Source organism: Mustela lutreola, chromosome 4, assembly GCF_030435805.1.
Source record: "Mustela lutreola isolate mMusLut2 chromosome 4, mMusLut2.pri, whole genome shotgun sequence".
NCBI classification, from domain to species: Eukaryota; Metazoa; Chordata; class Mammalia; order Carnivora; family Mustelidae; genus Mustela; species Mustela lutreola.
Genome location: NC_081293.1, coordinates 202006456 through 202032040, shown reverse-complemented (window position 1 = coordinate 202032040; position 25585 = coordinate 202006456). Strand labels below are relative to the sequence as shown.

At 55.7% G+C, this 25585-nt stretch overlaps 1 protein-coding gene across 3 annotated transcripts in view; it reads left to right on the top strand.

The window, feature by feature from the left end:
* The first annotated feature begins 341 nt into the window (after positions 1-341).
* PTPRN2 (protein tyrosine phosphatase receptor type N2) overlaps positions 342-25585 on the top strand; it is a 688130-nt gene continuing 662886 nt past the window's right edge. For all 3 annotated transcript variants that reach the window (XM_059172404.1, XM_059172405.1, XM_059172403.1), the window contains exon 1: positions 342-555. In XM_059172404.1, coding sequence (XP_059028387.1) covers positions 462-555 — 94 coding nt within the window. In that variant the 5' untranslated portion in view covers positions 342-461. The remainder of the gene's footprint in view (positions 556-25585) is intronic.

Below are 25585 nucleotides of genomic sequence, written 5' to 3'. Positions count from 1 at the left end.
CCGCTTTTCCGTGGGCCACGCACGGACCGCGGCGCGCGACAGCGCTCCGGTCGCCCGAGAAGCGGCGTCTGGCCCCGCGCCGCAGCCCCACGTCCAGGCCCCGCACCTGCCCACGGGCCGAGCCGAGAAGGGCTGGGCCTTCCCAACGCCGCCGCGCGTCCCGCACGGGTGGAGGTGGAGGGAGCAGGGCGCGCGGGGGGCGGGCGGGGGGAGCCTGCGCGGCCGCGGGCGGGGCGGGCCGAGCCGTGGGCGGGGCGCCGTGGGCGGGGCCGGCGGGCGCTCGGCGGCGGGGCGGGGCGGGGCCCGGGCGGGGCGGGGCCTGGCGGGGGCGGGGCCGGCGGCGCTGTCCGGTGCTGAAGCGGCGGCGGCGCGGGCTGCGCGGGGAGGAGCGGCGCTCGCGAGTCGGTCCCGCCGCCCCCGCCGCCCGCCAGGCCCTGAGCGCCGCCCGCCCGCCCGCCGACATGGGGCCGCTGCCCGCGCTCCTGCTGCTGCTGCTGCTGCTGCCGCCGCGCGCCGCGCCCGCGCCCCGCGCCCGGCCGCTTCCGGGGCTTCTCGGTGAGTGGGGGTGGGGGAGGGGGAGGGGGCGCGGGCGTCGGGGGTGAGCTGCGAAGGCGGGGAAGGGGCGTCTCGGCGAGGGAGGGGGTCTGGGAGTGGGGGAGGAGGCGCCTGAGGTGGGGGCGAGGGTGGGGGCTGCTCGGCGAGTCGCGGGGCCGGGGGGAGGGGGCTTGTCGGCGGGGGGTCGGGGGAGGGGCTTCTCGCGGGGGGTTCCGGGGAAAGGGTCCTGTCGGCGAGTGGGGGTGTCTGGGGAGGGGGCCTGGCGGTTGAGGAGGCGGGGGAGGGGGGCTGCTCGGCCAGCAAGGGGCGGGGGAAGGGGGCTTCTCGGCGAAGGAAGGGGTGGGGGAGGAGGTTCTCTAGTGAGTGAGGGGCGGGGTGGGGGCTTCTTAGCGGGGGAGGGAACGGGGGGGCTCCCTCGGCGGGGGGAGGGGGCTTCTCACTGGGGGAGGAGGAAGAGGAGGGGCGGGGGCGGGGAGGAGGTTCCTGGGCGCGCGGGGGCGGGGGGGTGGGGCGCCCGGTGCGCGAGGGGGCGGGGGTCGGGGCGCGGTGGGCGGCGCTCGCTGGGGCCGCGGGGGGCTTCGCGGGGTCTCTGCCCTGCCCGGGGCGCCGCCGCGACCTCGCCGCCGCGCCCTGCCTCAGTTTCCTCCCGGGCGCCCCTCCCCGCGAGGACTTCCGCCCGCGTCGGCCCCGGCGGCCTGGGGAGGGCGCGCCCCGCGCGTGCGTGTGGCCGCGGGGCAGGGTCCCGGGGGCGCTGGACCCGGTCGGCGGCGACGGGGGAAGCGGCGGCCGTGGCCCCCCCGCTCCGCGCCGCGGACTCCTGCCTGCGTGGCCCGCCGTGGCCTCCGCCTCCCCCGGCCTCGCCCGCAGACGGACATTTTCCTTCGGCGACTGAGGCGGAGGGACGCGGGGCCGAGCCGAACCCGCCCCCGAGCGGCCCGGCGGGTCGCGGGCGTTCTGCGGCGCTCGGCTCGGAGGCCGGAATTGCGGGGCAGACGCGTGAGAACGGTGCTGACCGCGGTGGAAAGTGAGGGCCGCGGGCGGCCCGGGTCGAGGAGAGGGGCGGCGCGTGGCCCCCGGCCGCCTCCCGGCCCGGCTGCCCCTGGGCTCCGTGGTCCCGAACAAAGAGACCGCGAGGCCAGCGGCGTCGTGCGGACCCGTCGCCCCGAATTCCTTCCTCGCATGTGCCTGCGGCCTGGTGGGCAGCGCGGCCGGGTTGGGGGACAGCTGGTGAGAGGCCCGCTGGGGGAGGGGTGCGGCCCCCCCACTCCGGGGCTGAGGGCCACGCATAGGTCGTCCTGGTCAGGGGAGCCTTGCTCGGCGCGGGCCGGGCCGGGGTCCCTGTGGGGTCTCTGGGGCCTCCCCGGACCGCCGAGAGCGACTGTGCGTCTGGCCTCGACGCCTCAGTGAGGGCCGCTCGCTCGTCGGCCCGAGGCGACCCCCCAGGTCAGGGAGACCCGGCGCTGCTGGCGGGGCTCTAGGGAGGGCAGTTCTACGGATGAGGTGGGACGTTGGTCCTTGGCTACTCTTTCCCCACTCGAATTCCCAGTTCCAGCGCCCGCTGTAATCCCGGACAGGCAGCAGGGCGCGAGCGGAGGAACGCCCCGAACTGGAGAGGTAGGACTCGCTACCCGACACAGCAGTGGTATTTTGGCTAGGGTTAGGGTTAAGGTGCATATTTCTCCTCTGCTTCCTGTGTGCCTCCGTGGAGTCTCCTGGGTACCATCTTTATGTGGGACACTGGGGGTCCAGACATCATTCACACTGTCTCAAGGACTCGGTTGGGAGGGTTAAGCTGCGCCATTCCCCACGTGATTGGAAATTGCGTGGCAGTGTATACAGACAACGCAATGTAAGTGTGGTCTTCTCATTTTGGAGTAGCGTGTGGCTTTGTCTACCTGTGAGGTCCCTCCATCTTGTCCACTCAGCCTTCTGTCCCCAGCGTCCTCACCAAGAATGCTGCTGCCAGGTTCTCAAAATTCATATCCCTGGTCTTCAGAAAGCTCGGGGAGAACCACAGTCACCTCTGAAAGGTATATGCGACCGTGTTTCTCTTTCTCTGCTGTCCGGATCTTGCTTGGTCATGGTCACACCAAGTACCGTGTTCCAAATAACGATGCAACGCACAGCGAAGATCCCCTGGAGACCTTAGTTGTGGCCCATCCTTGCCACTTGTTCTCTTTTTATTTGTATAATTCAGGTTGGCACCTAAAGGTCACACACAGCTCAAGGAAATCTGAGGTTTTGCTCCTTGCTAGCATCATAAAATTGTCGGGTAGAATGAGGAGTCTCCTTTTCCCAGTTAAGACCCAAGACCAGGTCTTTCTGTACAGGTTGCCTTGGCCTGAGTCACAGTTCTCTTCAGATTGAGACAGTGAAGGATTTGTTAATGAAAACCAGGGTCAACAAAGGTACTGGGATCTGCACGTATGCTCCTTGTTCCGAGCCACGTTCTGTGATGCTGCCATATTTCCACAGCAGCTATGGGCGGGATCCCCGTGGCAGTGGGTGTCTCACCTTTCCCTTTCTTCACCCGCACCCTCCCCATCGGTCACTTGAGCTTCATGCCCCGCTCCACCTTCGTGTCCGTGTCTTTTTGGTGCAAAAAGCTGTTTTATGGCACATAGTTTTTCATTATCTTTGACACTGTTATCAGAGCTGAACACGGTGGGAATTATGGCACCCCCATCCATGAGACGATTCAGCTTTGCTTCTAGTCAAAGTACCGTTAGTGCATCAGGCAGCCTTGTCCCAGGTAGCTGAGCGGTTTGGTTCTCTTCCATATGGCTCCATCTTTGGGTTCCTCCCTCTGCTTTTCTCTGTGATTTCAGGACCTCCTTTTGTTCAGGGGGTGCCACCAAGGTCTGCTGTGAGTGAAAGATGTTTGTCTTATGCCATTTTTTAGTTATAGAGAAGCCAGCTTGGGAACCTGCTCGAACAGCCCCCACATTTAAGAGCATTCCTATAAAAGGACCTTCTCTTGCTAAAGAGATGAAAATCTCATTTTCCAAAGCACACGGTCAGCCTCTCATGAAAATGTTCCTTGGAGAATCCAGAGTCAAAGCTAGCCTCTGCCTCTAGCTTTGAGATGGGTGAGTGTCTCTCCTTCTCCCTTGTCCCGTCTTCTGCTTCGCCTGCGCATACCCTTCATTCACCAGGGAGCCCGCTCGGAGCTGAGGAGAGAGCAGCTGGGGCAGGAGCCGGCTGCTTTGTCACCTCAGTAGCCTGATTGTTTATTTTTTAATCAAAGCATCCTTCCCGCCACGAAAGCACACATCCTTCTTCGCTCTTCTGTCCATAGCTCTTGGTTCTGTGGGGCGTGCGGTGGTGAGCAGCCTGCCTCTCCCCGACTGCACAAAGCCTGCTCCGTCCTTTCTTCCGGCTGAGGCTTTGCCAGTCTCCTCCCTCCGCCCCGGCTCCCCCAGCGTCCGGTGCCGATGGCCCCGTGCAGAAGGACGGGGCACGTGGAAGGCCGTGGGCTTCTGTGCAAGGGCGGGGACGGGCGGCGGGCTCACCCACGGAGCTGGATGCGTTGGGTGCAACTGTGATGCCGCCGTCTCTGGACACAGGAGATGTGTGTCAGACTCGGAAGGAGCGTGTGCGGAGTAAAAGGTTTTGAGACGGCTTCCTCTCGGGGCTAAGCTTCGCCGTGCGTCTCTGCGTCTCGCAGCTCTTCTTTTTAAAGACCGATCTGGTTTTGTACCTGGTGACCAAGATCGTCCTCGGTAGCGCCCACTCGTCGGTGTGGGAGGCGTGCTCCGTTTTCCGGACTCGGCTTTCTGCTTTGCTCCGTGGCATGCTGGGTCCCATCGTGGCCCGCGTGCAGGCATTTCTGTGGGCCCTGAAGTGCGCAGACGTGCAGAGTCCCTGGCTTTCCACGCAGAAGGCGAGAGCAGAGTGGGACATCCGCAGTTAGGTGGGGACGTGGGGCCAGGGGCTCACCCGGGGTGACGTTCTGGAGAGCTCTAGAGCAGTGATTTTCCCTTTTCCGTGATGATAACGGCTGCGCTCTGAGCTGGTGTCGCTCTTGGCCTCCCGCCCCAGGCAGGCGATGTTACCCAGTTTGTGAATGCGGTTACTCACCCTTCTTATTTTGGAAAGTGGGGAACATGGGCGAAGAGGAGAAGCTTGACAGAGGCCTGGCGTTAGCTGAGCCGTCCTCATACATGCTGTCGTCAGAAAGGGTTCTGTCACCACGATCTCTTGGAGACTTACCTTAGAACTTAAAAATTCCCTATGAAATGGTGTTTGTAGCTAAACGTAACTCAATGTGACTCACATGAAAAATAAGCCTTTGGCCGGGTGCCTGGGGGGCTCAGTGGGCCTCTGAAGGCTCTGCCTTCGGCTCAGGTCATGATTGCAGGGTCCTGGGATCGAGTCCCGCATCAGGCTCTCTGCTCGGCAGGGAGCCTGCTTCCTCCTCTCTCTCTGCCTGCCTCTCTGCCTGCTTGTGATCTCTGTCTGTCAAATAAATAAATAAAATCTTTAAAAAAAAAATAAGCCTTTGGCTTTGGGTGGCATGTATTTGAGATATGCCTGGCTATGTGTGACTACTGCTGCTCTAAGAGTCTTTATGTGTGAAGAGGCAGAAAACAAAACAAAACAAAAAACCTTAAGAAATGGGCAGAAAGAATTTGAATCCAGATGTGTTCCCGTAGACGCAGGCCCAGGGAGGCTCAGTGAACCAAGAGCCTGTCTTATCTCTACTGACAAGATGTTCCATTTCCTGAGAAAGCAAACAGCTGAATTCGCGGCAGATAACTCTCGGCTCCGCAGAAAAGCACCCGGCAGCTGTTTCTACATTACTCGAAACTGACCTTCATGAATGTGGGTCCGGCTGGACTTCGTTTTGATCTTGGTTGGTAGGAGGACAGAAAATGAAGAAGCAGAAACAATCCGTGCACTTTTCTGCCGGCTGGAAACAGTTTGTCGAAGGAAGAAGGAAGTTTTTTCTTTTAATTCTCGCTCTCTCCAACATGTCTGCCACAAGCACTATTTAAATATTTGGGCAGGAAGTGAAAAGGGGTGCGGTTCTCATGGAAACACTCCTGTTCACATGTTAAATGACTTTTTTGTTTGTTCTTGGCTTCTGCAGCTGGTAAGCAGGTGACTCCCCTGTAGGTGTGAGGCCCTGAGCTGTGGACGAGGCGCAGGTGTGTGAAACGTCAGGGTCAGTCTGTCTTTCCAGTGGTCTGTGTGTGTGTGGTGTGAAGAAATAAGGAAGCTGGTCAGGGTCTCGTGACGTTCACTTGCTGCTGGCTGTCCAGTGCGGGGGCGCCTGTTAACTGGGCGTTTTGTTTCTTTCATTTTCATCTGTTCGCTCGGTCCTATGATTATGGTTCAGAAAATGCAAGATTACTCCCTCTCTACATGGGACTAGTATTGGTTTCCACGTGGGCAGTTGAACGGGCAGGTGGGGAATGTTTATAAAACAGATCGGGGTGCTTTCTCTTTTCTAATTTAATGAAAAACGATTATACAGTGAAATGGAGTTTTTGTTTTGATGTATCAGTCTAGGTTTGGGTTCTGATGACAGCTCATAGAACAGTTCCTTCCCCCCAACACTGCCCTGTGCTCCCCCTTTGTACCGACAGCCTACTTTGAGCCCCTGGCAACCTCTGGAACCCTCTCCGTGCAGTTACATGTACTCCCTGGAAATCGCCGACTCCTTGGTAGGCAAGCCTTTGTACCTCCCATCTCACAGACGGAAAGACTGAGGCTTAGAGGGCTTAGGAAGAGTACGGTAAGATGCTTGGTGCTGGGATTGGGTCCTAGTTCTCTGACCTTCACGTTTCATTTTCTTTCCAGCGGGCGACCCCAGGATGAGGCCCCGGGGGTGGCTCCTTAGGATGTAGGTCCCAGCAGAAGGGATCTGCTGGGCAGACACCCAGAACAGGGGTATCTGCCTCTTATTTTGACGGGGACAGAGGGGATTTTCACTTGTCTGATTGTCTTTCCTAAGGAGCTTCCGAACCACTAGGCTTGAAGGGCCTGTTTGGGACAGAATTGGAAAATGCCCTTTGGTCTGGGGGTGTGGGGAGTGTTGGTTTTCTGCCCCGGGTTTTGTTCTGCGTGTCAGAGTCAATGATCTGGTTAGTCTCCCTGAGTGAATCTTCATGTATGGAAATGGATAACGTGTTTTTGGACACCTTGAGCCTTTCCTCATGGCAGGAATGCAAGTGACACTGTAGGGCTCACGGCTTACTGTGCCCCTAACCACGGTCCAGAATGCCCAGTGCTTACCCCAGCCTCTTTGAATGCGGTGCTGCAGACCTCGAGGACTAGCTCTCGTGGCGGCCGTGCCGGGAACACTGCTCCAGAGCAAGGGAGGACCAAGGAGGGTTATTCTCCTAAGAAGGTCTTCAGAGGAGATCCCATCTAGAGTTGATGTTTAGAACGGCGAACGAGCAAAGGGATGGCTCTTTTACTCTCCCGTTGTTTTCCGAGGCATCTGGTAGGGGAGACAATGAAACGTTCCCTCCCATGACAGGGCCGTTCTGTGTCGCTGTGTGTTCTGAAGGCCCATTTTGAGCTCTGATGCAATGTCCTACATAAAGTACAAAAGATATTTGGGAATGGTTTGTTTGGTGGAAGGAATTTTCAGGAGAAAAGCTGACCTGGCTTCCAAAGGGAAAAGGACTTTAATTAATGAGTTAATTAATTTAAAGGTTTTATTTATTTATTTGAGAGAGAGAGATAGAGCATGAACAAGCAGAGGGACAGAGGGAGAGGGAGAATCAGATGTCCTGCTGAGCAGGGAGCCTGACCTTGGGCTTGATTCTGGACCCTAAGATCATGACTTGACCCTTAACCGACTGAGGCCCCAGGCATCCCAGGAAAAGGACTTTATATTAATGGTGCAAGTTCTGATTCCAGCAGTGAAATATGGTCAATTTGTAAACGGACAGAGCAGCCAATCACACGGGCCATGGGAGGCGGATGCTTTTTCCATTTGGGCCCGTGGCTTTAATCCAGGTTAAAGCAGTAATTAACCTGTGGTGGGGCTCGAAGCCAATCAGGTGATTTGCACGTCCTCTGAAATCGCTGGTGTTTTAATGGCAGCAGGCGAGGCATACTAGCGAGAGCTCCCTTCTCCGTGGGGCTGGGCACGGGAAACGGAGTGAGGAAGCAGCTTGGGCCACCACCTGTCTGCCCGCCTTCTCACCTCAAGGCATGTCCTGTCCTACAAAGGCACATCTGCTTTTACCAAAATATCACTCAGGACTTCTTGAATCTCTTTCTCTGCTTTTGCCTGAAATAAGGTCTCGGTTCTGGTCCCTCGTCTTCCGTCCCATGTCAGTGTTGTGTGAGCAGCACCGCTGTGATGGTAAGCCCGCGTGGGGAATGGCGGCTTCCGTCCCAAGGGGTGGGGGTCCGTCCCCGTGACCGTCTCCCCAGGTTCTCAGCCTGCTTCACCAGCGTGTTCTGGTCCTTGATTCCACGAGATAATACACGAAAAGCCACGAATACTCCAAGTGATTTCTGACAGCGTGGTGGGGAATGGCAGGGTGTGGGTCCAGAGCACAAGTCAAATGACAAATGCAGCGTTTGGTGTCGCACGTTGACACGCAGAGACATGGCCGGCCGTCCCCATCTGGTGATCTTCGCGGTCGCACTTACATTAGAAGTCAGGGGGGAAAGTCAGAGGAAGCGACAGGACTTCACTTGTCATTTCTCTGAACTCATACCTCGAGCGAAGTACCAAATTCTTCTTGTTTTTGAGAGGATTATATGAGGTGGCGGAGAGTCCTTGGTACCAGCCGTCCGAGATGTCACTGTTCCTGGAAACTCCATTTTATTCCAGTTAATGTTGGAGTTTGGTGGCCAGAGAGCTTGTTATTGTCGAAAATACCAGTTCCTTGGTGAGTCCGGGTCTCAGCTGACTGACTACTGAGGGTGTGAAAGCATCACCAGTGCGTTTTATCTTTCAAAAAAGATTTATTTATTTATTTTAGAGAGAGAGCCTGTGTGTGCTTGCGCATGGGGCGAGGGGCGGGGAGAGGCGGAGGGACAGGGAGAAAATCTGGAGCCCCCCCCCCCCCCGCCCTGGACGCGGGGCTTGATCTCACACCCCCCGCGCAGACGTCGAGAGTGGGACGCTTAACCGACTGAGCCCTCGGGTGTCCCACCGTTGCATTTTAAATAGTAACGTCACTTACGTTTTTTGATAAACGTATTTAAAAATATAGTTACACACAGTTAGGATGGAAACCGAATTATGTCTTAGCGAGAATGACTAGTGGTGTTGAGCATCGTCTGAGTTTATTTCACATCAGCCCTTCAAAGAGTTTAAAGCCCTTGAATAAGAGAAATTGGGCTTAAGTAATAGTTATATACATTTCTTACATGTTTGAGTGGAAAGTATAAGAAAAATACATACTCTTTTCGGGTACACTAAACATTTTCTTTTAAAATATTATATAATGTTTGATGAATGCAAAAATCAGAACCCTTTTTAGTACATTTGACAAGTCTTGGCTGCGTTGTTCTTAGGTGTCTGCCATCCTCTCTTGTCACAGAGACATGACAGCTGTCCAGTGCTGGAGCCCGGAGGACGCACAGACTCTTGTAAGAGCAGCGAGGGTCCCACAGAGTGGGGGCTGCACCGAGAGTCCCACGGAGCCCTGCCCGCCTGCCTTCCACAGCCTCATGCGGGGACAGCACACCACAGTGAGGGCGTGACACAGGCAGCCTCCCTGCACCCTGAGGCCTCTATTTGAGCAGAGTGAGGGCTGAGCGAGTCTCCAACCCCTGAGTCCTCCACGTTGTGTGCCGCTTCCCCGAGGACTTTGGGTGTGAGGACATGCATGTGTGGTGCCACCGTGCTCTTTCAGCAAAGACTGCAGTGGCCACCAGGAGCGTCGGGGTGGGGGGTGGTCAGGAGGCCTGGCTCTGTGAGCATCTCTCTCGGAGGACACTGAGCTGAGACTTTCTGATCTGGGGCTCAGGGTGTGTGGGCCTGACAGACCAAGTCCCCCTCTGGAGGGGGGGCCCTGAGCTCTAGACCCTGCCTTGTTGGTGTCCAGCAGTCACCACAGTTTGTCCCTTTCGGCTTGTATGTGGGCCACTCGTGCGCTCTGCCAAAGCCTGGTCTCGCGCTCTGTGGCCTGCGTCTGAGTTGCAGCTGGACGGGGGCTTCTTGTGGGCCCGGCGTCCATCTGGCCTGGGGGCCTGGCAGGGAGAGATGGGCAGCCTGGCAGTTCGGGTGTGTCAGGTCGTGTGCCCTGCAGGGGGCTGGGTCAGGTTCCTTACGGAGGGGCAGTGGCTCCGGGCCTGGGCCCCGTCGTGTTGTCAGCCTCGCGGTGTCCTCTCTCTCCCCAGTAGCTGTCCCTCAGAGAAGACGGGACAGGTTCTCCCTTTGCTCTTCCGGAGGCCGTGGGGCTCCCTGGGTTCTGCAGGTGCCCCGACTGTTTGTGGGGTGGCGGGAGGGGTAGGAGCTGAGCCCCTTGCGCCTTCCACCTTGGCCCGACCCTGTGTCTGTCCTGACAGTCGGCTTCTATGCCCGTGCGTCAGGGATGGTGCCCTTGTGTTTGGTCCCTGGTGGTGAACTACCGTCGTGTGCGGCCGCGTCCATAGCACCTGACTCCCCTGAGAAAACCTCGCGGAGATGCCCGTGGGGTGAGGTGGGCAGAGGTGCTGGTGGGTGCCGTGTGGGGTGGCGCGTGGGGGCGAGGGGTCCCCACTTGAAGCCCTTGCGCTGTGGGGGGCATGCGTGGGGCTTGCCCGGCAAGGAGGCCCCCGTTCTGAGCCCCCGTGGCCGTCAGTATCTCTTCCTGTTCCTGCGGCCTCGAATGCGCCTGCACTAAGGCCCTGTGGCCGCGTCCGGCTGGGACAGAGACTCCGACGTCAGACGTGAGACTGGGCCGACGGTCATTTCTTGCCGAGCCAGGTCTGGGCGAAGGGCCTCTTCCGGCCGGAGCCAGGCCGTGTGCTCGGGCGCCATGGTGCTGTGCCCAGGCGGTGCCCAACCCGCCGGTTGCTCCACACGGTCGCTGGGCCGGTCTCCTTGGGAGCGGCCGCACCAGGCCGTGGGGTTTGCTTCCGTTTCGTCTGCGGCGAGAGGCAGGTGCTTCGAGAGGCCGCGTTAGGTGTGGGCGTTCCAGACCCAGAGAAAACGCGCATGAATTTTTAATTGCTGGGAGCCTAAGCATTTTGACGGTTGAATAAAGAAACCTTTTCATTTTTTTTTAAAGATTTATGTATTTTAGAGAGAGAGAAAGAGAGAGATTGCAGGCGCATGAGCGGGAGGAGCAGAGGCAGAGCAAGAGCCTCAGCTGATCTGCCGGAGTGAAGGGCCTGACTCGCTCCCATGAGCCCGAGATCACGACCTCGGCCCTGACCGAGTCAGGCCTCCCCCGACTGTGCCGCCCAGGCACGCCAAGAAATCATTTTATTCATTTATTTAAAAAAATTTTTTTAAAGATTTTATTTATTTGACAGAGATCACAAGCAGGCAGAGAGGCAGGCAGAGAGAGAGGGGGAAGCAGGCTCCCCGCTGAGCAGAGAGCCCAACGCGGGGCTCGATCCCAGGACCCTGAGACCATGACCCGAGCAAAAATCAGAGGCATAACCCTTGGAGCCATCCAGGCAACCCCCCCCCATGACAATTTCTGATAATCGCTTCTTCCTCACATACAGTGAGCCTTGGTTTTAATTTACTGCTGTCCCAGAGGATGGGCGCGTCCGTGCGGGTCAGGCAGCCTGACAGGTGGAAACTGCGGCGCTGGTCGCTGAAACCATCTTGTGAAACTCACACAAGGAAGGCCAGTGTCCGGCCAAGGCAACGTCAGAACAGTCTGGGGATGAGGAATGACTAGAGAAAAGCATTGGGGCACCTGGGGGCTCAGCAGGTTATACCTCTGCCTTCGGCTCAGGTCATGGTCTCCGGGTCCTGGGATCCAGCCCCACGTCAGGCTCTCTGCTCAGCCGGGAGCCTGCTTCCTCCTCTCTCTCTGCCTGCCTCTCTGCCTACTTGTGATCTCTGTCTGTCAAATAAATGAATAAATAAATCTTAAAAAAAAAAAAAAGAAAGAACAAAAAGAAAAGCATGAGCAGTTCCTGAGGGACAGAAAGACCACATGTTAGCGACGAAACGAGGTTTTGCTTGGTCGTGTGTATTTTGTCTCTTGGGGAAGTAAGATGTAGTTCTGAAAGAGCAGCTGATTTAGTGCTATTCTGAGAAGATAAAAATGTGCATCAAGCTGAAAATTTGGATATTTATATAGATACGCCTGTTCTTATTTTTCAAAGGTTTCGAGGGATTGAAATATAGATTTTAAACCCACTTTAGGATCATATCAGTTCATTAATGATAAAGTCTATTAGTGATGCTAAAAAGTTGATATTTTTGGTCTAAATGCTGTTAAAGAATATATAGCATTTGTTTAATGATTAAATGTTTTTCATAGGTATTCTGGAAAACACCGGATATCCAGGGTAAATTTAAAGTCAAGCACTATGGAAAAAAGAATGTTCCAGACTGTTAGAGGTGGTCTTACATAAAATAACACGTCTCACGAAGATTGTAATTAAATGGGTACTAACTAAAATCAAAACCTTGTTTTGAAAGATTCTACCAGGTCTGGATTTATTGTTACCGTGTTCCTCATGTAGTGTTTCCTCCGGAATATCGAAAGATGCCGCTTTGCTGTGTGGGATACACGAGCAGCGGAAGGAAGAACGCAGTCTCGTGGGACAGACAGTTGTTGGAACCTGCGGCCTGGAGAAGCGGGGGGTCGGGCCCTTCCTGGAACCCAGTGGCTCCCGCTGTGGTCTCCACGGTCTTCTGGTTCACCCAGCAGGGGTGGGAGGTATGTTCTGGGCCCTCCAGCGCGGACGCAGGGAGACTGCTGAGATGCCCCCAGCCCACAGAGCTGACGGCGGCCACGCCACGCGCGAAGGCCGGATGTGAAGGCAGATGGGCCGCGGCTGCTGGCCCCACGCTCCTGTGTGGCCCAGCGAGAGCTTGGCTAAAATGTGGCAGGACGAACTGTAGAACACGTCTTGCCTCCTCCAAGCCCTTCTCCAGTTCAGGCAGTGACCACCAGGAAGATCTGACCCTGTCGTTCTCCTGTTGGAAACCTCCCCAGACGCCCCGGAGGAGGCCCACGCCCCCCACTTCACACCCGTCCCCCAGGCCCACGCTCCTCGCCGCCGCCTCTCCCCAGGGATGCCCTCCAACCCGTCTGTGTCCCCACACACACTTGTTTACAAGTTATGCGTGTGCTGTGTTGAGCTAATGCTTGTTATAAGTCAAGTTAAAAAACAAATTTAAAAGAATGAGGGATTAATAATCATTGAAGTAATTATTGATTAGTCATTAAGACACAGTTTCAGGTATGAAAACTCCTCCATAGGGGTGTCTGGGCGGCTTAGTCCGTTAAGCATCTCTTTCCTGCTCTGCGTGGAATCCACATGAGGGTCCTCTCCCTCTGCCCTCCCCTGCTCGTACACACCCTCTCTCTCTCTCTCTCAAATGAATACATCTTGGGGGCCTGGGTAGCTCAGTGGGTTAAGCCTCTGCCTTCAGCTCAGGTCATGATCTCGGGGTCCTGGGATCAAGCCCCGCATTGGGCTCTCTGCTCGGCAGGGAGTCTGCTTCCTCCTCTCTCTCTGCCTGCCTCTCTGCCTGCTTGTGATCTCTCTTTGTCAAATAAATAAATAAAATCTTTAAAAATATCTTAAAAAGAGAGTATGACAAAATTAAAAAAACTTCCCCATACTCACCAAAATTACTATTGATAATGTTTCAGATGCTTAATTTTTTTTTTTAAGATTTTTTAAAAATTTATTTATTTGACAGACAGAGATCACAAGCAGGCAGAAAGGCAGGCAGGAGAGAGAGAGAGAGGAGGAAGCAGGCTCCCCGCTGAGCAGAGAGCCCGATGCGGGACCCGATCCCAGGACCCTGAGATCATGACCTGAGCCGAAGGCAGAGGCTTAACCCACTGAGCCCCCCAGGCGCCCCCTCAGATGCTTAATTTTTCAGTATCTTTGATTTTAATGTCTTTAAGCTGGTTGTCTACTATCTCAGGTCACAAGACGCAGTTAGAACAATGTCCACTTTTGATGATAATATATGTAAACCCATATTTGGATGAGTCTAAAGGATGAGTTATGGTCTTTTTAGCCACTTTCTTGTTGGGTCTGGTTAAATCGCTGTGCCTTTGACCTCAGAATGTGTCCAAAGGACAGTTCCCACTAAGAGAAGTGTAAGTACTCACCCCCATTTTCTGTGTTTTTGTGGTTGTTAACAAACATGATTCCTTTGCAAGACTCCCTTCAAGTCTCTGGCTCGTGCTATGTTGGTTAGAGCGGGTCTTCTGGTCCACAAGTCACATCACCAGGCGCAGTGCTTTCCCGGTGAGCTGCAGGGTGTCGAGAGAACCGTGGGAGGGTCATCCATGCTTCCTCCCCCAGAACCCAGTGGGCGGTTGGCCAGGGCCTCCTGAGGCTGCAGAATCAGCCCGTGTGTCAGATAGGCTTCATCGTGAATGGACATGGGGGCGTGTTCCAGCATACACACTCAGTGATTTTTGCTGAATAAATAAAAGAGTTACAGACTTACAGAGCTGGAAGAGTTTCCCTGGTCTGGTTGCAGCAGTGTATAAATATTAGGTGAGGAGCTTCAGATCTACGACGTTGAGGTTGCACGGCCTCCCAGAAGGACCCCGACAGGGAACCTGAGGAGGGCTGTGGGGCGGGCAGTGTCTCGGTCCGAAAGTCTTCAAGGGAGGAATGGGCATGAGAGTGTGGCGAGCCCTTCCTAGAGTCGGGGACGGCCGCTTATTCCTCCAGTCCCTTCTGTTTGCTTTAGGGCTAGACTGTTTTCGAAAGTGAATCTGAAAATTGACTGTGATCACAAGTAACAGAGTCTCATCCTGAAAATGTCTTAACTGGATCTGCCTTCATGAGAAGTAAAAGCTGATTTATTTTCTTTCTTTTTTAAAAAAGATGTTACTTATTTATTTGAGAGTGAGTGCATGAGTGGGAGGAAGAGAGAGAGGGACAGGCTGGCTCCCCGCTGAGCATGGAGCCCTGACATGGGCTCGATCCTGGGGCCCAGAGATCAGGACCTGAGCTGAAGTCAGGTGCTTCACCCACTGAGCCACTCAGGCTCCTGAAAGATGTTTTCTGTATTTCTAGAGCACAGATTCCCTGTCTCACCCCCTAGCCCATTTCTCTGGTTGTCAGTATGAAACGTTAATAAAGCACAAAGGAATGTTGGGGAGCAGTGGGGGTATCTGTACCAGGGACAGTGTTCGTTCCTACTGTGTGGTTTTATAGCAGTAAGGTGACGGCAGGAAGTGCATTTCTGCGCCATAATCCTCAGGTTTTCCTGCCACTGTTCATGGAGTGTCAGTCTAACCTCTAGAACAACCTTTAAAGTTCAGATTCCTCATCTGAGAATGTTTGCAAATGAGCTAATGAGAGTTCTTCAGCCCAGACAGTGTTGGGGTGAGATTTACTTACTCGGTTGGAATAAAATGTACATCATTCAGAAAATACAAAAATTCATATTTGAGAGCTTCCTGAAGCAGCCACGGCCAGGGAGCGGAAGAACACACACCATGCTCTCACTTTCACTTAGAAACTGCCATTTCGGTATCAGCTTCAGCTTTGCTGAAGGACAAGTTCTAAAGCCATATCAGTGCCAAAGATCCCGGATAAATGTTTGTGTCCAGGAGTGGGGGACCGAGTCGTTGGATTAACCCCCTGAGAACACAAGAGAGCCTGGACAAAAGCAGGAAGTACAAGAAGGACCAGAGTGAAGAGGTGGGGGTTTGAGACCCAAGAGTGTCCGCCGGTTCTGGGGAGGGGCTGCCAGGGACCCTGGTGTGCTTTCCAGCGAGTGGGGCCCCAGTGGGCTGCACGCTGGGAGAAGTGCTTCAGCAGAGACAGGACAGCTCTCCCGTGGGAATAGAGACCCAGCCATGAATCATCTCAGTTTCTGCTTAGACAAGGCTGTCAGGGTCTTTGGATCTTAAGCCACCAGACGGAAGCAGGATTCGGTCTTCTCTGGAAGAAGGTGGCATCATTCGAGTTTGAGGAAGCTTCACAGCCCCCCCCCCCCCCCCATTGATGTCAGGACCAAACAAAAATGACATCGGGAGGGAAATTCAGACACTTATCCTTTGCCGGTTCTTCATTTTCACTGTGAATAATGAGTGCTGGTTTCCCACTGACCTATAACGTCAGGCAGGCAGGGAAACCTCTGGTCAGTAGCGTGGATTGAGTCCCTCCTATGTACCGGGCACTGTGCTAGACACTGGATATGCAAACATGAACAAGACGCAGTTGCTGCCTTCCAGAACCTTCCCTGCCGTGTTTCCTCCCTCCAGCACTTTCTGTGCCTCCAGAAAAATTTCAGTCTTCTAGCATCTCCCTGCCCTCCAGAACATTTTTGTCTTCCAGAACATTCTCTGCCTTCCCAAACCTTCCCTGACTTCCAGAACCTTCCTTGCTCAGCATTTTCTCACAAGGCCGAGGCATGAAGCGGCAGGATAGGGGTTGGAAGTTGGACTGACCATGTGTCCTGCTGCTCGCGTCTCTAGATGCTCAGCAGAACGAGGGAGGAATGCAGGGTCCACGGTGGCGGTTCCAACCGCGGCATAGGGTAGCTCTGCTGTTGGTGAGCGAGGACAGTGGTGCCCTGAGAGGCTTTGGAAAAGGTGAGGAGCCCTGTCCGCTGTGTGTGCTGAGTGTGCGCGTCCCGCAGGGAGGGTGACAGATGGCTTTGCACTGCATGAGCCTTGACTGCTCCTCTGTCTCTGGGACACGGTGACGGACTGCATTTCTCCTTTCTGCCGTGAGCAGCCAGGCGGCGTCTTTGTGGGAAGCGGGGTTCGGTGGGCGTGCACAGTCCGAGCCCCCAGGCTGTGTCTGGCTCTGACCCAGCTCGCCGTGAGGAACGTCGCATCAGGTCCTCGAACGCAGGGAGCAGAGCACAGTGTGTCTGCAGTCACCCCGCGTGTCGTGGAGGCTTGATTTCCTTGTGGGACACTCAGCGGTGCTCTGGCTCTGGGTGTTCAAGGCACACTCCCTTGGAAAGCCAGATCTGGGCCCCGGAGGTCAGTGTAGCCCCTTTGGCCTGTGTGGCCGTGTGGGCTGTTGGCACGGAGCTGCCTGGAGGCCCAAACTTGGTCGTCCGGGGAGACGGGGGCAGGCGTGGTGGCCCTGATGCTGCAGGGCGGCCACCTTCCCAGAAGTTCCGATTTACCCACTTTCAGATACTTCCTAAAATTCTGGGATTTTACTTATTTATTAGTTTGTGATTGTTTTGTTTTTCTTTTTTAAAGACTTTAATTTTCAGTAATTTCTATACCCAGTGGAGGGCTTGAACACAGCCCCGAGGTCAGGAGTTGCGCGCTCTAGCGACTGAGCTGGCCAGGAGCCCCCATCAGTGACTGCTGATAGCAGGTGGTAGTGGTGTTTTTTTTTTTTTAAGTATTTTAAGTTGGAAACCTAAAGATTTGGCAACTTTCTGGAGGTTCCCCTGAGATTAAAAACAATCAAACAAACATGGTTACTTGTCTATGAAATAAAAAAAAAATAGAAACCATTACTTTATGGAATATTTTTTTTCTCTCAGTTTTATTGAGATGCAGTTAACATATAGTACTGGATAAGCAAAGCTCTTGTAGAGCGTAACGACTTAAAAACATTGTGAAGTGATGTTTAGTTAACATTGGTAATCTCGTCAGATACAAAAAAAGGAAGAAGAAAAATGAATGGTTTTTTCTCTTGTTGAGAACTTTTAGGATTTACTGTCTTAGCAGCTTTTCACTATATCATGCAGGGGAGGCCTGGGTAAATCAGTCAGTTCAGCATCTGCGTTTGGCTCATGTCATAATCCCAGGGTCCCGAGATCAAGTCCTACAGTGGGCTCCCTCAGTGGGGAGTCTGCTGCTCCCTCTGCCGCTCCCTTGGTTCATGGTCTCTCTCTCTCTCTCTTTTTTCTCATAAATAAGTAAAATCTTAAAAAAAAAAAAAAAAAGGTGGAGGTGGCGCCTGGGTGGCTCAGTGGGTTAAAGCCTCTGCCTTCGGCTCAGGTCATGATCTCAGGGTCCTGGGATCGAGCCCTGCATCGGGCTCTCTGCTCGGCAGAGACCTGCTTCCCTTCCTCTCTCTGCCTGCCTCTCTGCCTACTTGTGATCTCTGTCAAATAAGTAAATAAAATCTTAAAAAAAATCTTAAACAAAAGATCTTTTTCTCCGTCTCCCACCCCTTGTGCCCTGTGTACGTGCTGGCGCGTGCTCTCTCTCCAAAACCCACACGTTACACGTCAGTTTTAAGTGTAGTCCTCGTGTTTCTGTGACGTGTGACGGGTGCTGACCCCCCCTCCAGGAACATGTCTAGAGTATTTGTGGTAAATACCACAGTTTTGTGCAATATAAACCGGGTGTGTGACCAACACCAGTGTTTGAAGAACTTGTTTCCCTGCGCGTCTCCTCGGTGTGCTGGAAGAAGAAAATGCAGTTAAAAGTTGGTTTTTCTCCCAAATCAGCACCCCCAGATGGAATCATTCAATGTTTCCGCCTTCCCTGGGAGTAAATAAAGGTCATCATATTGTGAATGACCAGGTCATCTGCTGTCTGTGCACCTCCTCTCCTCCACCTACGGAATAAGGAGGCGGAACTAAATATACTGGTAAGTGTGCGGGTTATAAATACTAGCTGTTAATAAATGAGCGTCTCCTTTTTCCGTGCATGCCTTAGTAGCGGGAATGGACGTTGCTAGCAGCGGGCTGGTCATTTCTTCCTCCAGGATGAGCTGCCCCTCTGTCCTGCATCTCTGGGGTAGGGCACGGTGCCTGAGCCCTGGGCCAGGACACTGTCCAGAGTCTGTCTCCCCCGAGAGCACCTGACACTGCCCTGTTCCCCCCATTTCACTGCTTTCGGCATGATGTCCTGCCTCTTGCCCGTGTCCTGGTCACAGCACCCCACCTCTTGCCCTGTCCTGGAGGGCTATGGCCGTGTCTGAGGCCTCCTTCCTCTGGCATTTTCCATGGGTTGATGAACTTAGATGTTGGGTTGCTCCTTCGAGGGGGGGCCAGCTCACTCGTCACACGGCAGGAACGTGTGCGTTTGTCAGGTAATGAGGGAGCCTGCGGGTCTGGGGAGAGCCCGCTGAGTCTCAGCCTTGACATTTTCCAGCGCCATAATGAAAAGCCTTCCGAGAATAATGCTGCCTGCATAACGTCTAATGTATTCTGTGTGGAGGGTGCAGACTGCGATCGCAGGCACAGCCTGTTTGTCATGGTGACAGGACGGCCTGTCGTGAGCTCGGGAAATTTCTGGCCTAGAAAAGACTGGAATAAACACCATAAATATCCGGGGACGCTCTCTGCAAGATACATTTCCTGCACTCAGTTGGATGAGAGCCATTTAGCTTCCTTCAATTTTTTATCATTTCCGTGGTTTTACCATTTGCCATGGGACCTGCCGTGGTGACAAGATCGTCAGGCAACCTGTGCAATCGGGATAGTGGAATGGAGGAGGTGTGACACCCCCTGCAGGGCTATTCCCGCCCCTTCCCCCGGATGAAATGATGAAGACGATGAAAATCTTCTTTGTTGGAGACGCTGAAAGGAAGGGAGTGAGGCAGCCCAGACAGGAGCCTGCTGTCCGCAGTCCGGGCTGCCTCGCCCGGGGCGTCTGTCCGCAGTCCGGGCTGCCTCACCCGGGACATGGGCCATCAGGTCCCTTGGGGTCACTGTCCGAGCTCGCTCGCGTGCAGGGAGAGCAGGGCTGGGAGTCGTGCTGCTGGCCTGGAAAGGGGTCCGCAGTGACCCTCTGGCCGCAGCTCTCCGTGCTCCGGAGCTGAAAGGGGCTTCTGATGCTCGCGGACAGAGCAAATTGCTGATCCCCGGGGTCATCCAAACCCATCAGGATCCAGGGAGAGGTTTTCTAAGGGTGTGGGGGGCAGTGGCTGAGACGAAGGGGCTTGCTGGAGAGGACGGAGCTGTGGTCAGTGAGCGTCCAGAGTCTGGTGACGTGGGAAGCCCCTCAGGAGCTTCCTGTCACAGCCTCCTCCCGTGTGAGGGGGACCGCTGTCATGGGGCTGGAGTCAGAGCGTTTGGTTCATTATGTGAGGAGTGACGTGACGGGGGTGTCCGGGTCCTCAGTACCTGCATGTCCGCTCCCAGTGGGCTCCCATGTCTCCGGAGGCAGCGTTTCCTGCAGGCCAGTTTGGTGTCCACTGGGGCGTCCTCACCACCCTGGGATTCCAAGGAAAGCCGCACTTGTGCCATCGTGGCCGCCGAGTATGGGAACAGGTGGGGCCCAGTGGCCTGTGCTGTCGGGGCGGGGCGGCCCCTCGGGATGGGTCTTGGCCGTCGGTAACACTCCCGCCGCGTGGGGCTTATTGAAGGCTGCTTGCCGAGCTCCGTCCTGACAGGCGGCGGCAGGAGCCGCAGCGGTTGTCCTGTGTCCTGCGGCGTGTCCTGTGGCTCTGCCGCAAATGCAGCTGGATCCGGTGCTCAGACGCAGACGCACCGGGCTCTCTCCGGTCGTGGGGACCTCACGGTTTTATAAAGGAGAAACCTCTCGCTCGTTCATGCTGTCCGAGCCCCTCTCCCCACAACTCAGTGTTCCAAGCCACCTTGGCATTCTCGGAGCTGTGTGTGACCTGCAGGCGGGCGGCTGCGGGCAGGCGGGCGGCCGGCGGTCCCCGTGGTGGCTCACGGCGGGCCCCGCTCAGGACAAGGCCGTCCACACACGGCCACCTGCGGTGTGTGTGTGCCGCGGCCTTGTCCTTGGTGGGCACACGCCTCTCTTCGCCCTAGCAAGGCCTTCCCCCGCCTCCACGCTACTGACTGGTTCCTGCCGGAGCCTTTCCTAGGCCTGAAACTCCTTGTGGTGGAGCCAGGCTCCCCTCTAGGCCTTCATGTCCGTCGCCCGCCTGCCCTGTGAACAGACGCGGCTGGAGCTCCAGCAGGACGGGCCCAGACAGCTGGGGGCTCGGTGAGAGACGGAGTCGAGCAGGCGTTCCTGGGGGCACTCGGGGACCGCTGGGATCGGCGGGGATGGGAGACGGGCGGCCCCCACCCCCTGGCTCCCTGGGTGTTCATGGGTGGCCTCCAGGCCTCACAGAGCACAGGGGTGGAGGGCGAGGGCGTGGGGCAGCCTCACTCTCGTGTCCTCCTGGTGGCCGTGGAGTCCCCTCAGCCCCCAACGGGTGACTGATGGCTCTCGTCGCCGCGCGCTCCGCCGTCCGACCGGCAGGTCCACTTCCCGGAGTCTGTCCCGCGGCCTGCGTGCCTGTGCCGGTGCCGGGACGCCAGCGCTGCCGCTGCGGTCGTCAGCGAGGAGCCGTGTCGTTCCGAACGAGGCTGGGGAGGCGGGTCGTGCTCCTCCTGCAGAACTCGCAGAGATGTGCTCGGTCACACTTGCGGCGACGGGGCCCCCGTCCAGAGCCTGCTCTGTGCCCGGAACTCGCGTGGGCCCTTTGCTCGCTTTGCCCCCTTGAGCCCTCACGGGGCCTGTGACAGAGGAGCCCCTGTGGCGCGCATCTCAGACACGCTCTGACGGAGGAGCCCCTGTGGCGCGCATCTCAGACACGCTCAGGCGCTGGCCTCGCGGCCCGAGCTCTCCCTCTTCAGTTAGTGAGGGGGTCAGACGAAGGGGGGGGGGGATTGGGCCGCTGGAGCCCTGTCGCCTCCGGCACCACAGCGCTCACCTGGCCCAGACCTCGGGCCTCGCGGAGGTGTGGCCTGAGCCCACAGGGATGCCCAGATGTCGGGATCAGGAGCGTCCCTGGGGTTCTTAGTCGAGCTGCCGCGAGCTGCCGGATGCTGTGTCGTTAGCTCTGCCTGGGGAAGCGCTTGCTGGAGTCAGGCTGGGTTCCCGGGGCTCTGCGGCCCTCGTGTTCTCTTGGCTCACGCCGGCTGGGGTCGGCACAGCCTCACCCGGACCTCAGGTCATGGAGCATCCCGGTCGGTTTGTGAACTGCCGTGCGGTCGGACGTCGCGTTGTGTTTCGGCTCTTCCCGACCCCACTCGTGTCCGTTCCATTTTGGCCTTTCCTCTGTCTGGCATCAGGAAAGGCCGTTGGTGGGTTAGTCAGCGCTCGATGGTCAGTCACAGAGATTTCTGCTTTGGCCGCGAAGCCTTTCGAGGCAGGGTCCTCCCTCCCCTCCGGGGCTTTCGCGCGAGTTCGCAGTCCCCCTCTGGTGACAGGCCTTGCCCTGGAGGCCGGGTCCCTTCCAGCTGGGGGGCGCCTTCCTGCCCACGCAGGGCCACATGGGCTCTCTGTGCTCGTAGGTCTGGCCGGGGTGGGCCGTTGCTCTGCAGCCAGGAGGACCCCTCTTTTCCCTGCTCTTGATGTGGGCAAGACGGAGCTTCCAGCCTCTGCCGGCAGCGGGTGCCGGGAAGGATCAGGGAGTGTCTTTGTGGAGGACCCGTACTCAGTGCGAAGAAGGCTGCTGATGTCTCTCACTTGATGATGAGTTAATCCACTTCCATCCGCATTTGGGGTTTTAAACCGGAGCCATTCAGTCTCGGCTCGGACTCCAGGCAGTGCTCACCCGTCCCTGATCCCGAGTGGCTGCTGCGAGCCTTCCAGCTCCGCGGGCCCCGTGGGGTCGCCGGTATGACAGAAGACGCACGTCGTGAACTATCAAGGCCCGTGGCATGGTCTCGTGGTCTATGACTCGACACATCTTCTGCCTCCAGAGCAAGTGTGCCAGGCGTCTGCCTGAGGGTCTGCGGTGCTGCTTCTAAGGGCCGAATGGACTATTAATCAGGAGCTCTAACGTGTCGCTGACTTTATTCGTGGGGCACAGAGGGGGTCGAAGTGCGGACTGGCCCTGGGTGTCACCGCACCCACTTGCATCTCGTCTGCTGCTGTGGTCACTGCTGGTTTCACGGTCGCTTCTCAAGCAAAGGGACGGTGGATTGAGGGCTCTGCGCCCATCTCCCCAGCTCGGAAGACGCGTTCGTACTGGGGTTACGGAGTCTCTGAGGACACATGTCCTTCGACCTGTTTGGTTATCCACCTGGCACCAGGGAGAGGGAGAGCCGAGGTCCAGGCCTTGCCCCTGTGGGGACGTATCCAAACGGTGTTTGGTCTGTGAGCTCCCTTCAGGCTCCTCTCGTGTGGCCATGCTCCCCCGCGCATGGGGTTCAGCTGAGCCGCGGCGGGAGGGACACCCCTAATTTCAGGTGCATCTGTCCGCCTCTGAGAGTGCTTTGTCTTGCGCAGCGATTCTCAAGCGGAGAGGGATTGAGTTGGGGGCAGCATGTTAAAATGCAGCTTCTGATTTTTGTTTGGACCCTCAAGGCTGGCGTTTCTGGGGACACACTTAGAAAGTGAGGTCTGAGTCCGGGTCAGAACTGAGAAACAGCAATTAAACCGTTGCTATTTGGGAATCAGGAAGAAGTTTCAGCTTTAAGAGGAAAAATGAAATAACACTAAAACCTGCTGGTGTGTGTGTAAGACCTCTGGGGCTTTTCTTTAAAAAGTTGATCGTATGGGTTTTGGAGGCTGTCCACAGTCCTGCAGAAACATGTTTCCTGTGTTACAGAAGAAGGCTCCCCGGCTGCCGGGGACCAGATTCCCAGGCGGGTCTTTCTGTCTTAGACGTGAGGCCTTTGCTTTTCTATGGCAATAGGTGCTGTGGGTTTGTATTTGGAAGATACCCTGAAATGTTAATCAGAATGGCCGGGTTTGTAACTTTGAGAACTGTTCAGATATTCCAACTTCAAGGAACTACAGGAATTATTACACGCCGCATTCTCCAATCTTTCTGGATTTTGAGATTTATTGGCTTACCAAGTTTGCAAGGGTGGGGGAATTTAAAATTAGAACCCAGGCCTCCAGACTTCCAGACCCAGCGGAAAACAGAGCTTCTCTTTCTGGAATGCCTACTGTGTGCCCCGTCGGTGAGCCTTCTTGACGTGGAAGAGTTAATCAATCAAAGCCTGGTCACAGCTGAGAGAGCACAGGCGGCAAGATTTCTCCTGTAACGCAAGCCGACTTACTGTGGTGGTTGTTTGCCCCTTGGAAGGCAAATGTTAGGGCAGCCGACTTCTCGTAGGGACGTCGGTGCCGCGTTCGGTCATGCTTTGGCGAGCCGGATAGTTTTAGCTCTGCCTTCAGGGTTGACGTGGTTCATGCCCGTCAATTCCGTTCTCACAGGGTGACTGGTGGGTTCCCAGGAAGAGCTCTGTCCTCTCTGCTGCACGGGGTCGGTGTCCTCGCATGAAAGCCGGGCCGGGGGCCGGCGATGCCTGCATCAGAGGACTCTCGGAGGCTCGGATGAAATGTCCCTTCCCTAGCACGCTGCGAGCAGGGCCGGCCACGCTCGTCTGTTGAGCTGAGCTCCACTGTCTGGTGGTTCAGTTCCACTTTCATCTAACAATTAATTAGGGGGAAAAAACCACCTTTATTGTGTCCCCGGCTAGGTCACAACATTTACTTGTTACTCTGAGTGTCTCACACATCATCAGACACTGCACCGTGGAAAAGTCCATGTGTACCCACTCCTGGGTCTGTGCCCTGAGGAGCTGAAGGCAGAGTGTCCAGTGCCCGTACTCACGGCAGCCTCGTTCACACGGCTGAGGCGCGATGCAGCCACACATCCGTGGTGCAGGGACTGATAATTCCCTGCACGCGCGGAGTATCGCCCGCTGTAAAAGGGAAGGGGGTTCTCACGTTTGCTGTAACATCGATGAATCTTGAGGACATTCTTTTTTTTTTTTTAAAATATTTTATTTATTTATTTGACAGAGAGAGGGAGAGAGAGATCCCAAGTAGGCAGAGAGGCAGGCAGAGAGAGAGGGGGAAGCAGGCTGAGGACATTGTACTAAGCGAGGTAAACCAGCTCCAGAAGGATAAATATGAGATGATTCTACTTATTATGAGGTCGCCGGAATTGTCGGATTCATGGAGACACAGTAGAGGGTGGGCACCGGGAGGTAAGCGCGGGGGATGGGGCGTTGGTGTTTAATGGGGCCGAGTTTCCTGTCTGCAGGATGAAAACTGCGGGAGGTGTGTCACACAGCAACGTGCGTGTCGTGGTCACGGCCGAACGAGCTCTACACTTAAAAATGGCTAAGATGGAAAGTTTTACGTTTTTTGCTCTTTAACACAATAAAAAATCAAAACATGTAAGTGGAAAGAAAGCAGAAGGAGAATTTAGTTTTATGACGTATCTCCATCTTTACTTCCAGGCCTGTGGAGCTCTGGGGACCCAGCCTCCTAGCTGGGGGTTAGCCAGCTCGTCCAGACTCTCTGTTGGCGTTCCCAAGCGGAAGGAGGGCACAGGGGTGTGGCTGACCAGACCCTGCTGCGGGTGCTGAGGGAGGTCTTGGTGGCGCGGGTCTGACGGGGCGTGTCGCGAGGGGCCAGCGTTCCCCTAGTTCCCTACTGGCCCATATTCCTAAGATGATTTCCAGTAGGCGCGAAGCCCACAAGACTTTTCCTTTCCGTGCTATGCGCTGTGCAGTGGTTTGCTTCCCTTCGTATGCTAGAACGGTCCTCCTTTTCACTGGAAACGAATGTTCAGGAAGAGTCGGTACATAAGTGGAAATACCTACACCGTGGGGTCCTCTGTGGCCGTGGCACGGCCTGAGTGGTGGGATTATGTAATTCTGGAGAGGGAACACATCAGGCCTCAGAAAAATACTTCTGACCCAATTCTGGGCTAAAAAAATTATATACAGTCATGGTGTTAGATGTATCTGTACAGAGCGGGACTTGGGGGTGTGTTTTTTTTCTTTTTATTTCTTACTTTTTTTACTTATTCAAATTCTTTATTTATTTTAAGTAAACTCTACCCCCAGCGTAGGGTTCGAACTCGTGACCCTGAAATTAAGAGCTGCAGTGCTTTACCAACGGGGCCAGCCAGGGGCTCCCACTCATTATTTTAAGAAAACACTGTGTAATGAGAACAATAAAAATTAGTTTTTCAAAAAGAGTTTATTATCTATGTATTAGAGAGAGTGCACGCGCACGAGGCAGAGCGGCAGGCAGAGGGGAAGCAGGCTCCCCGCCGCACAGGAAGCCTGACGTGGGGCTCGATCCCAGGCCCC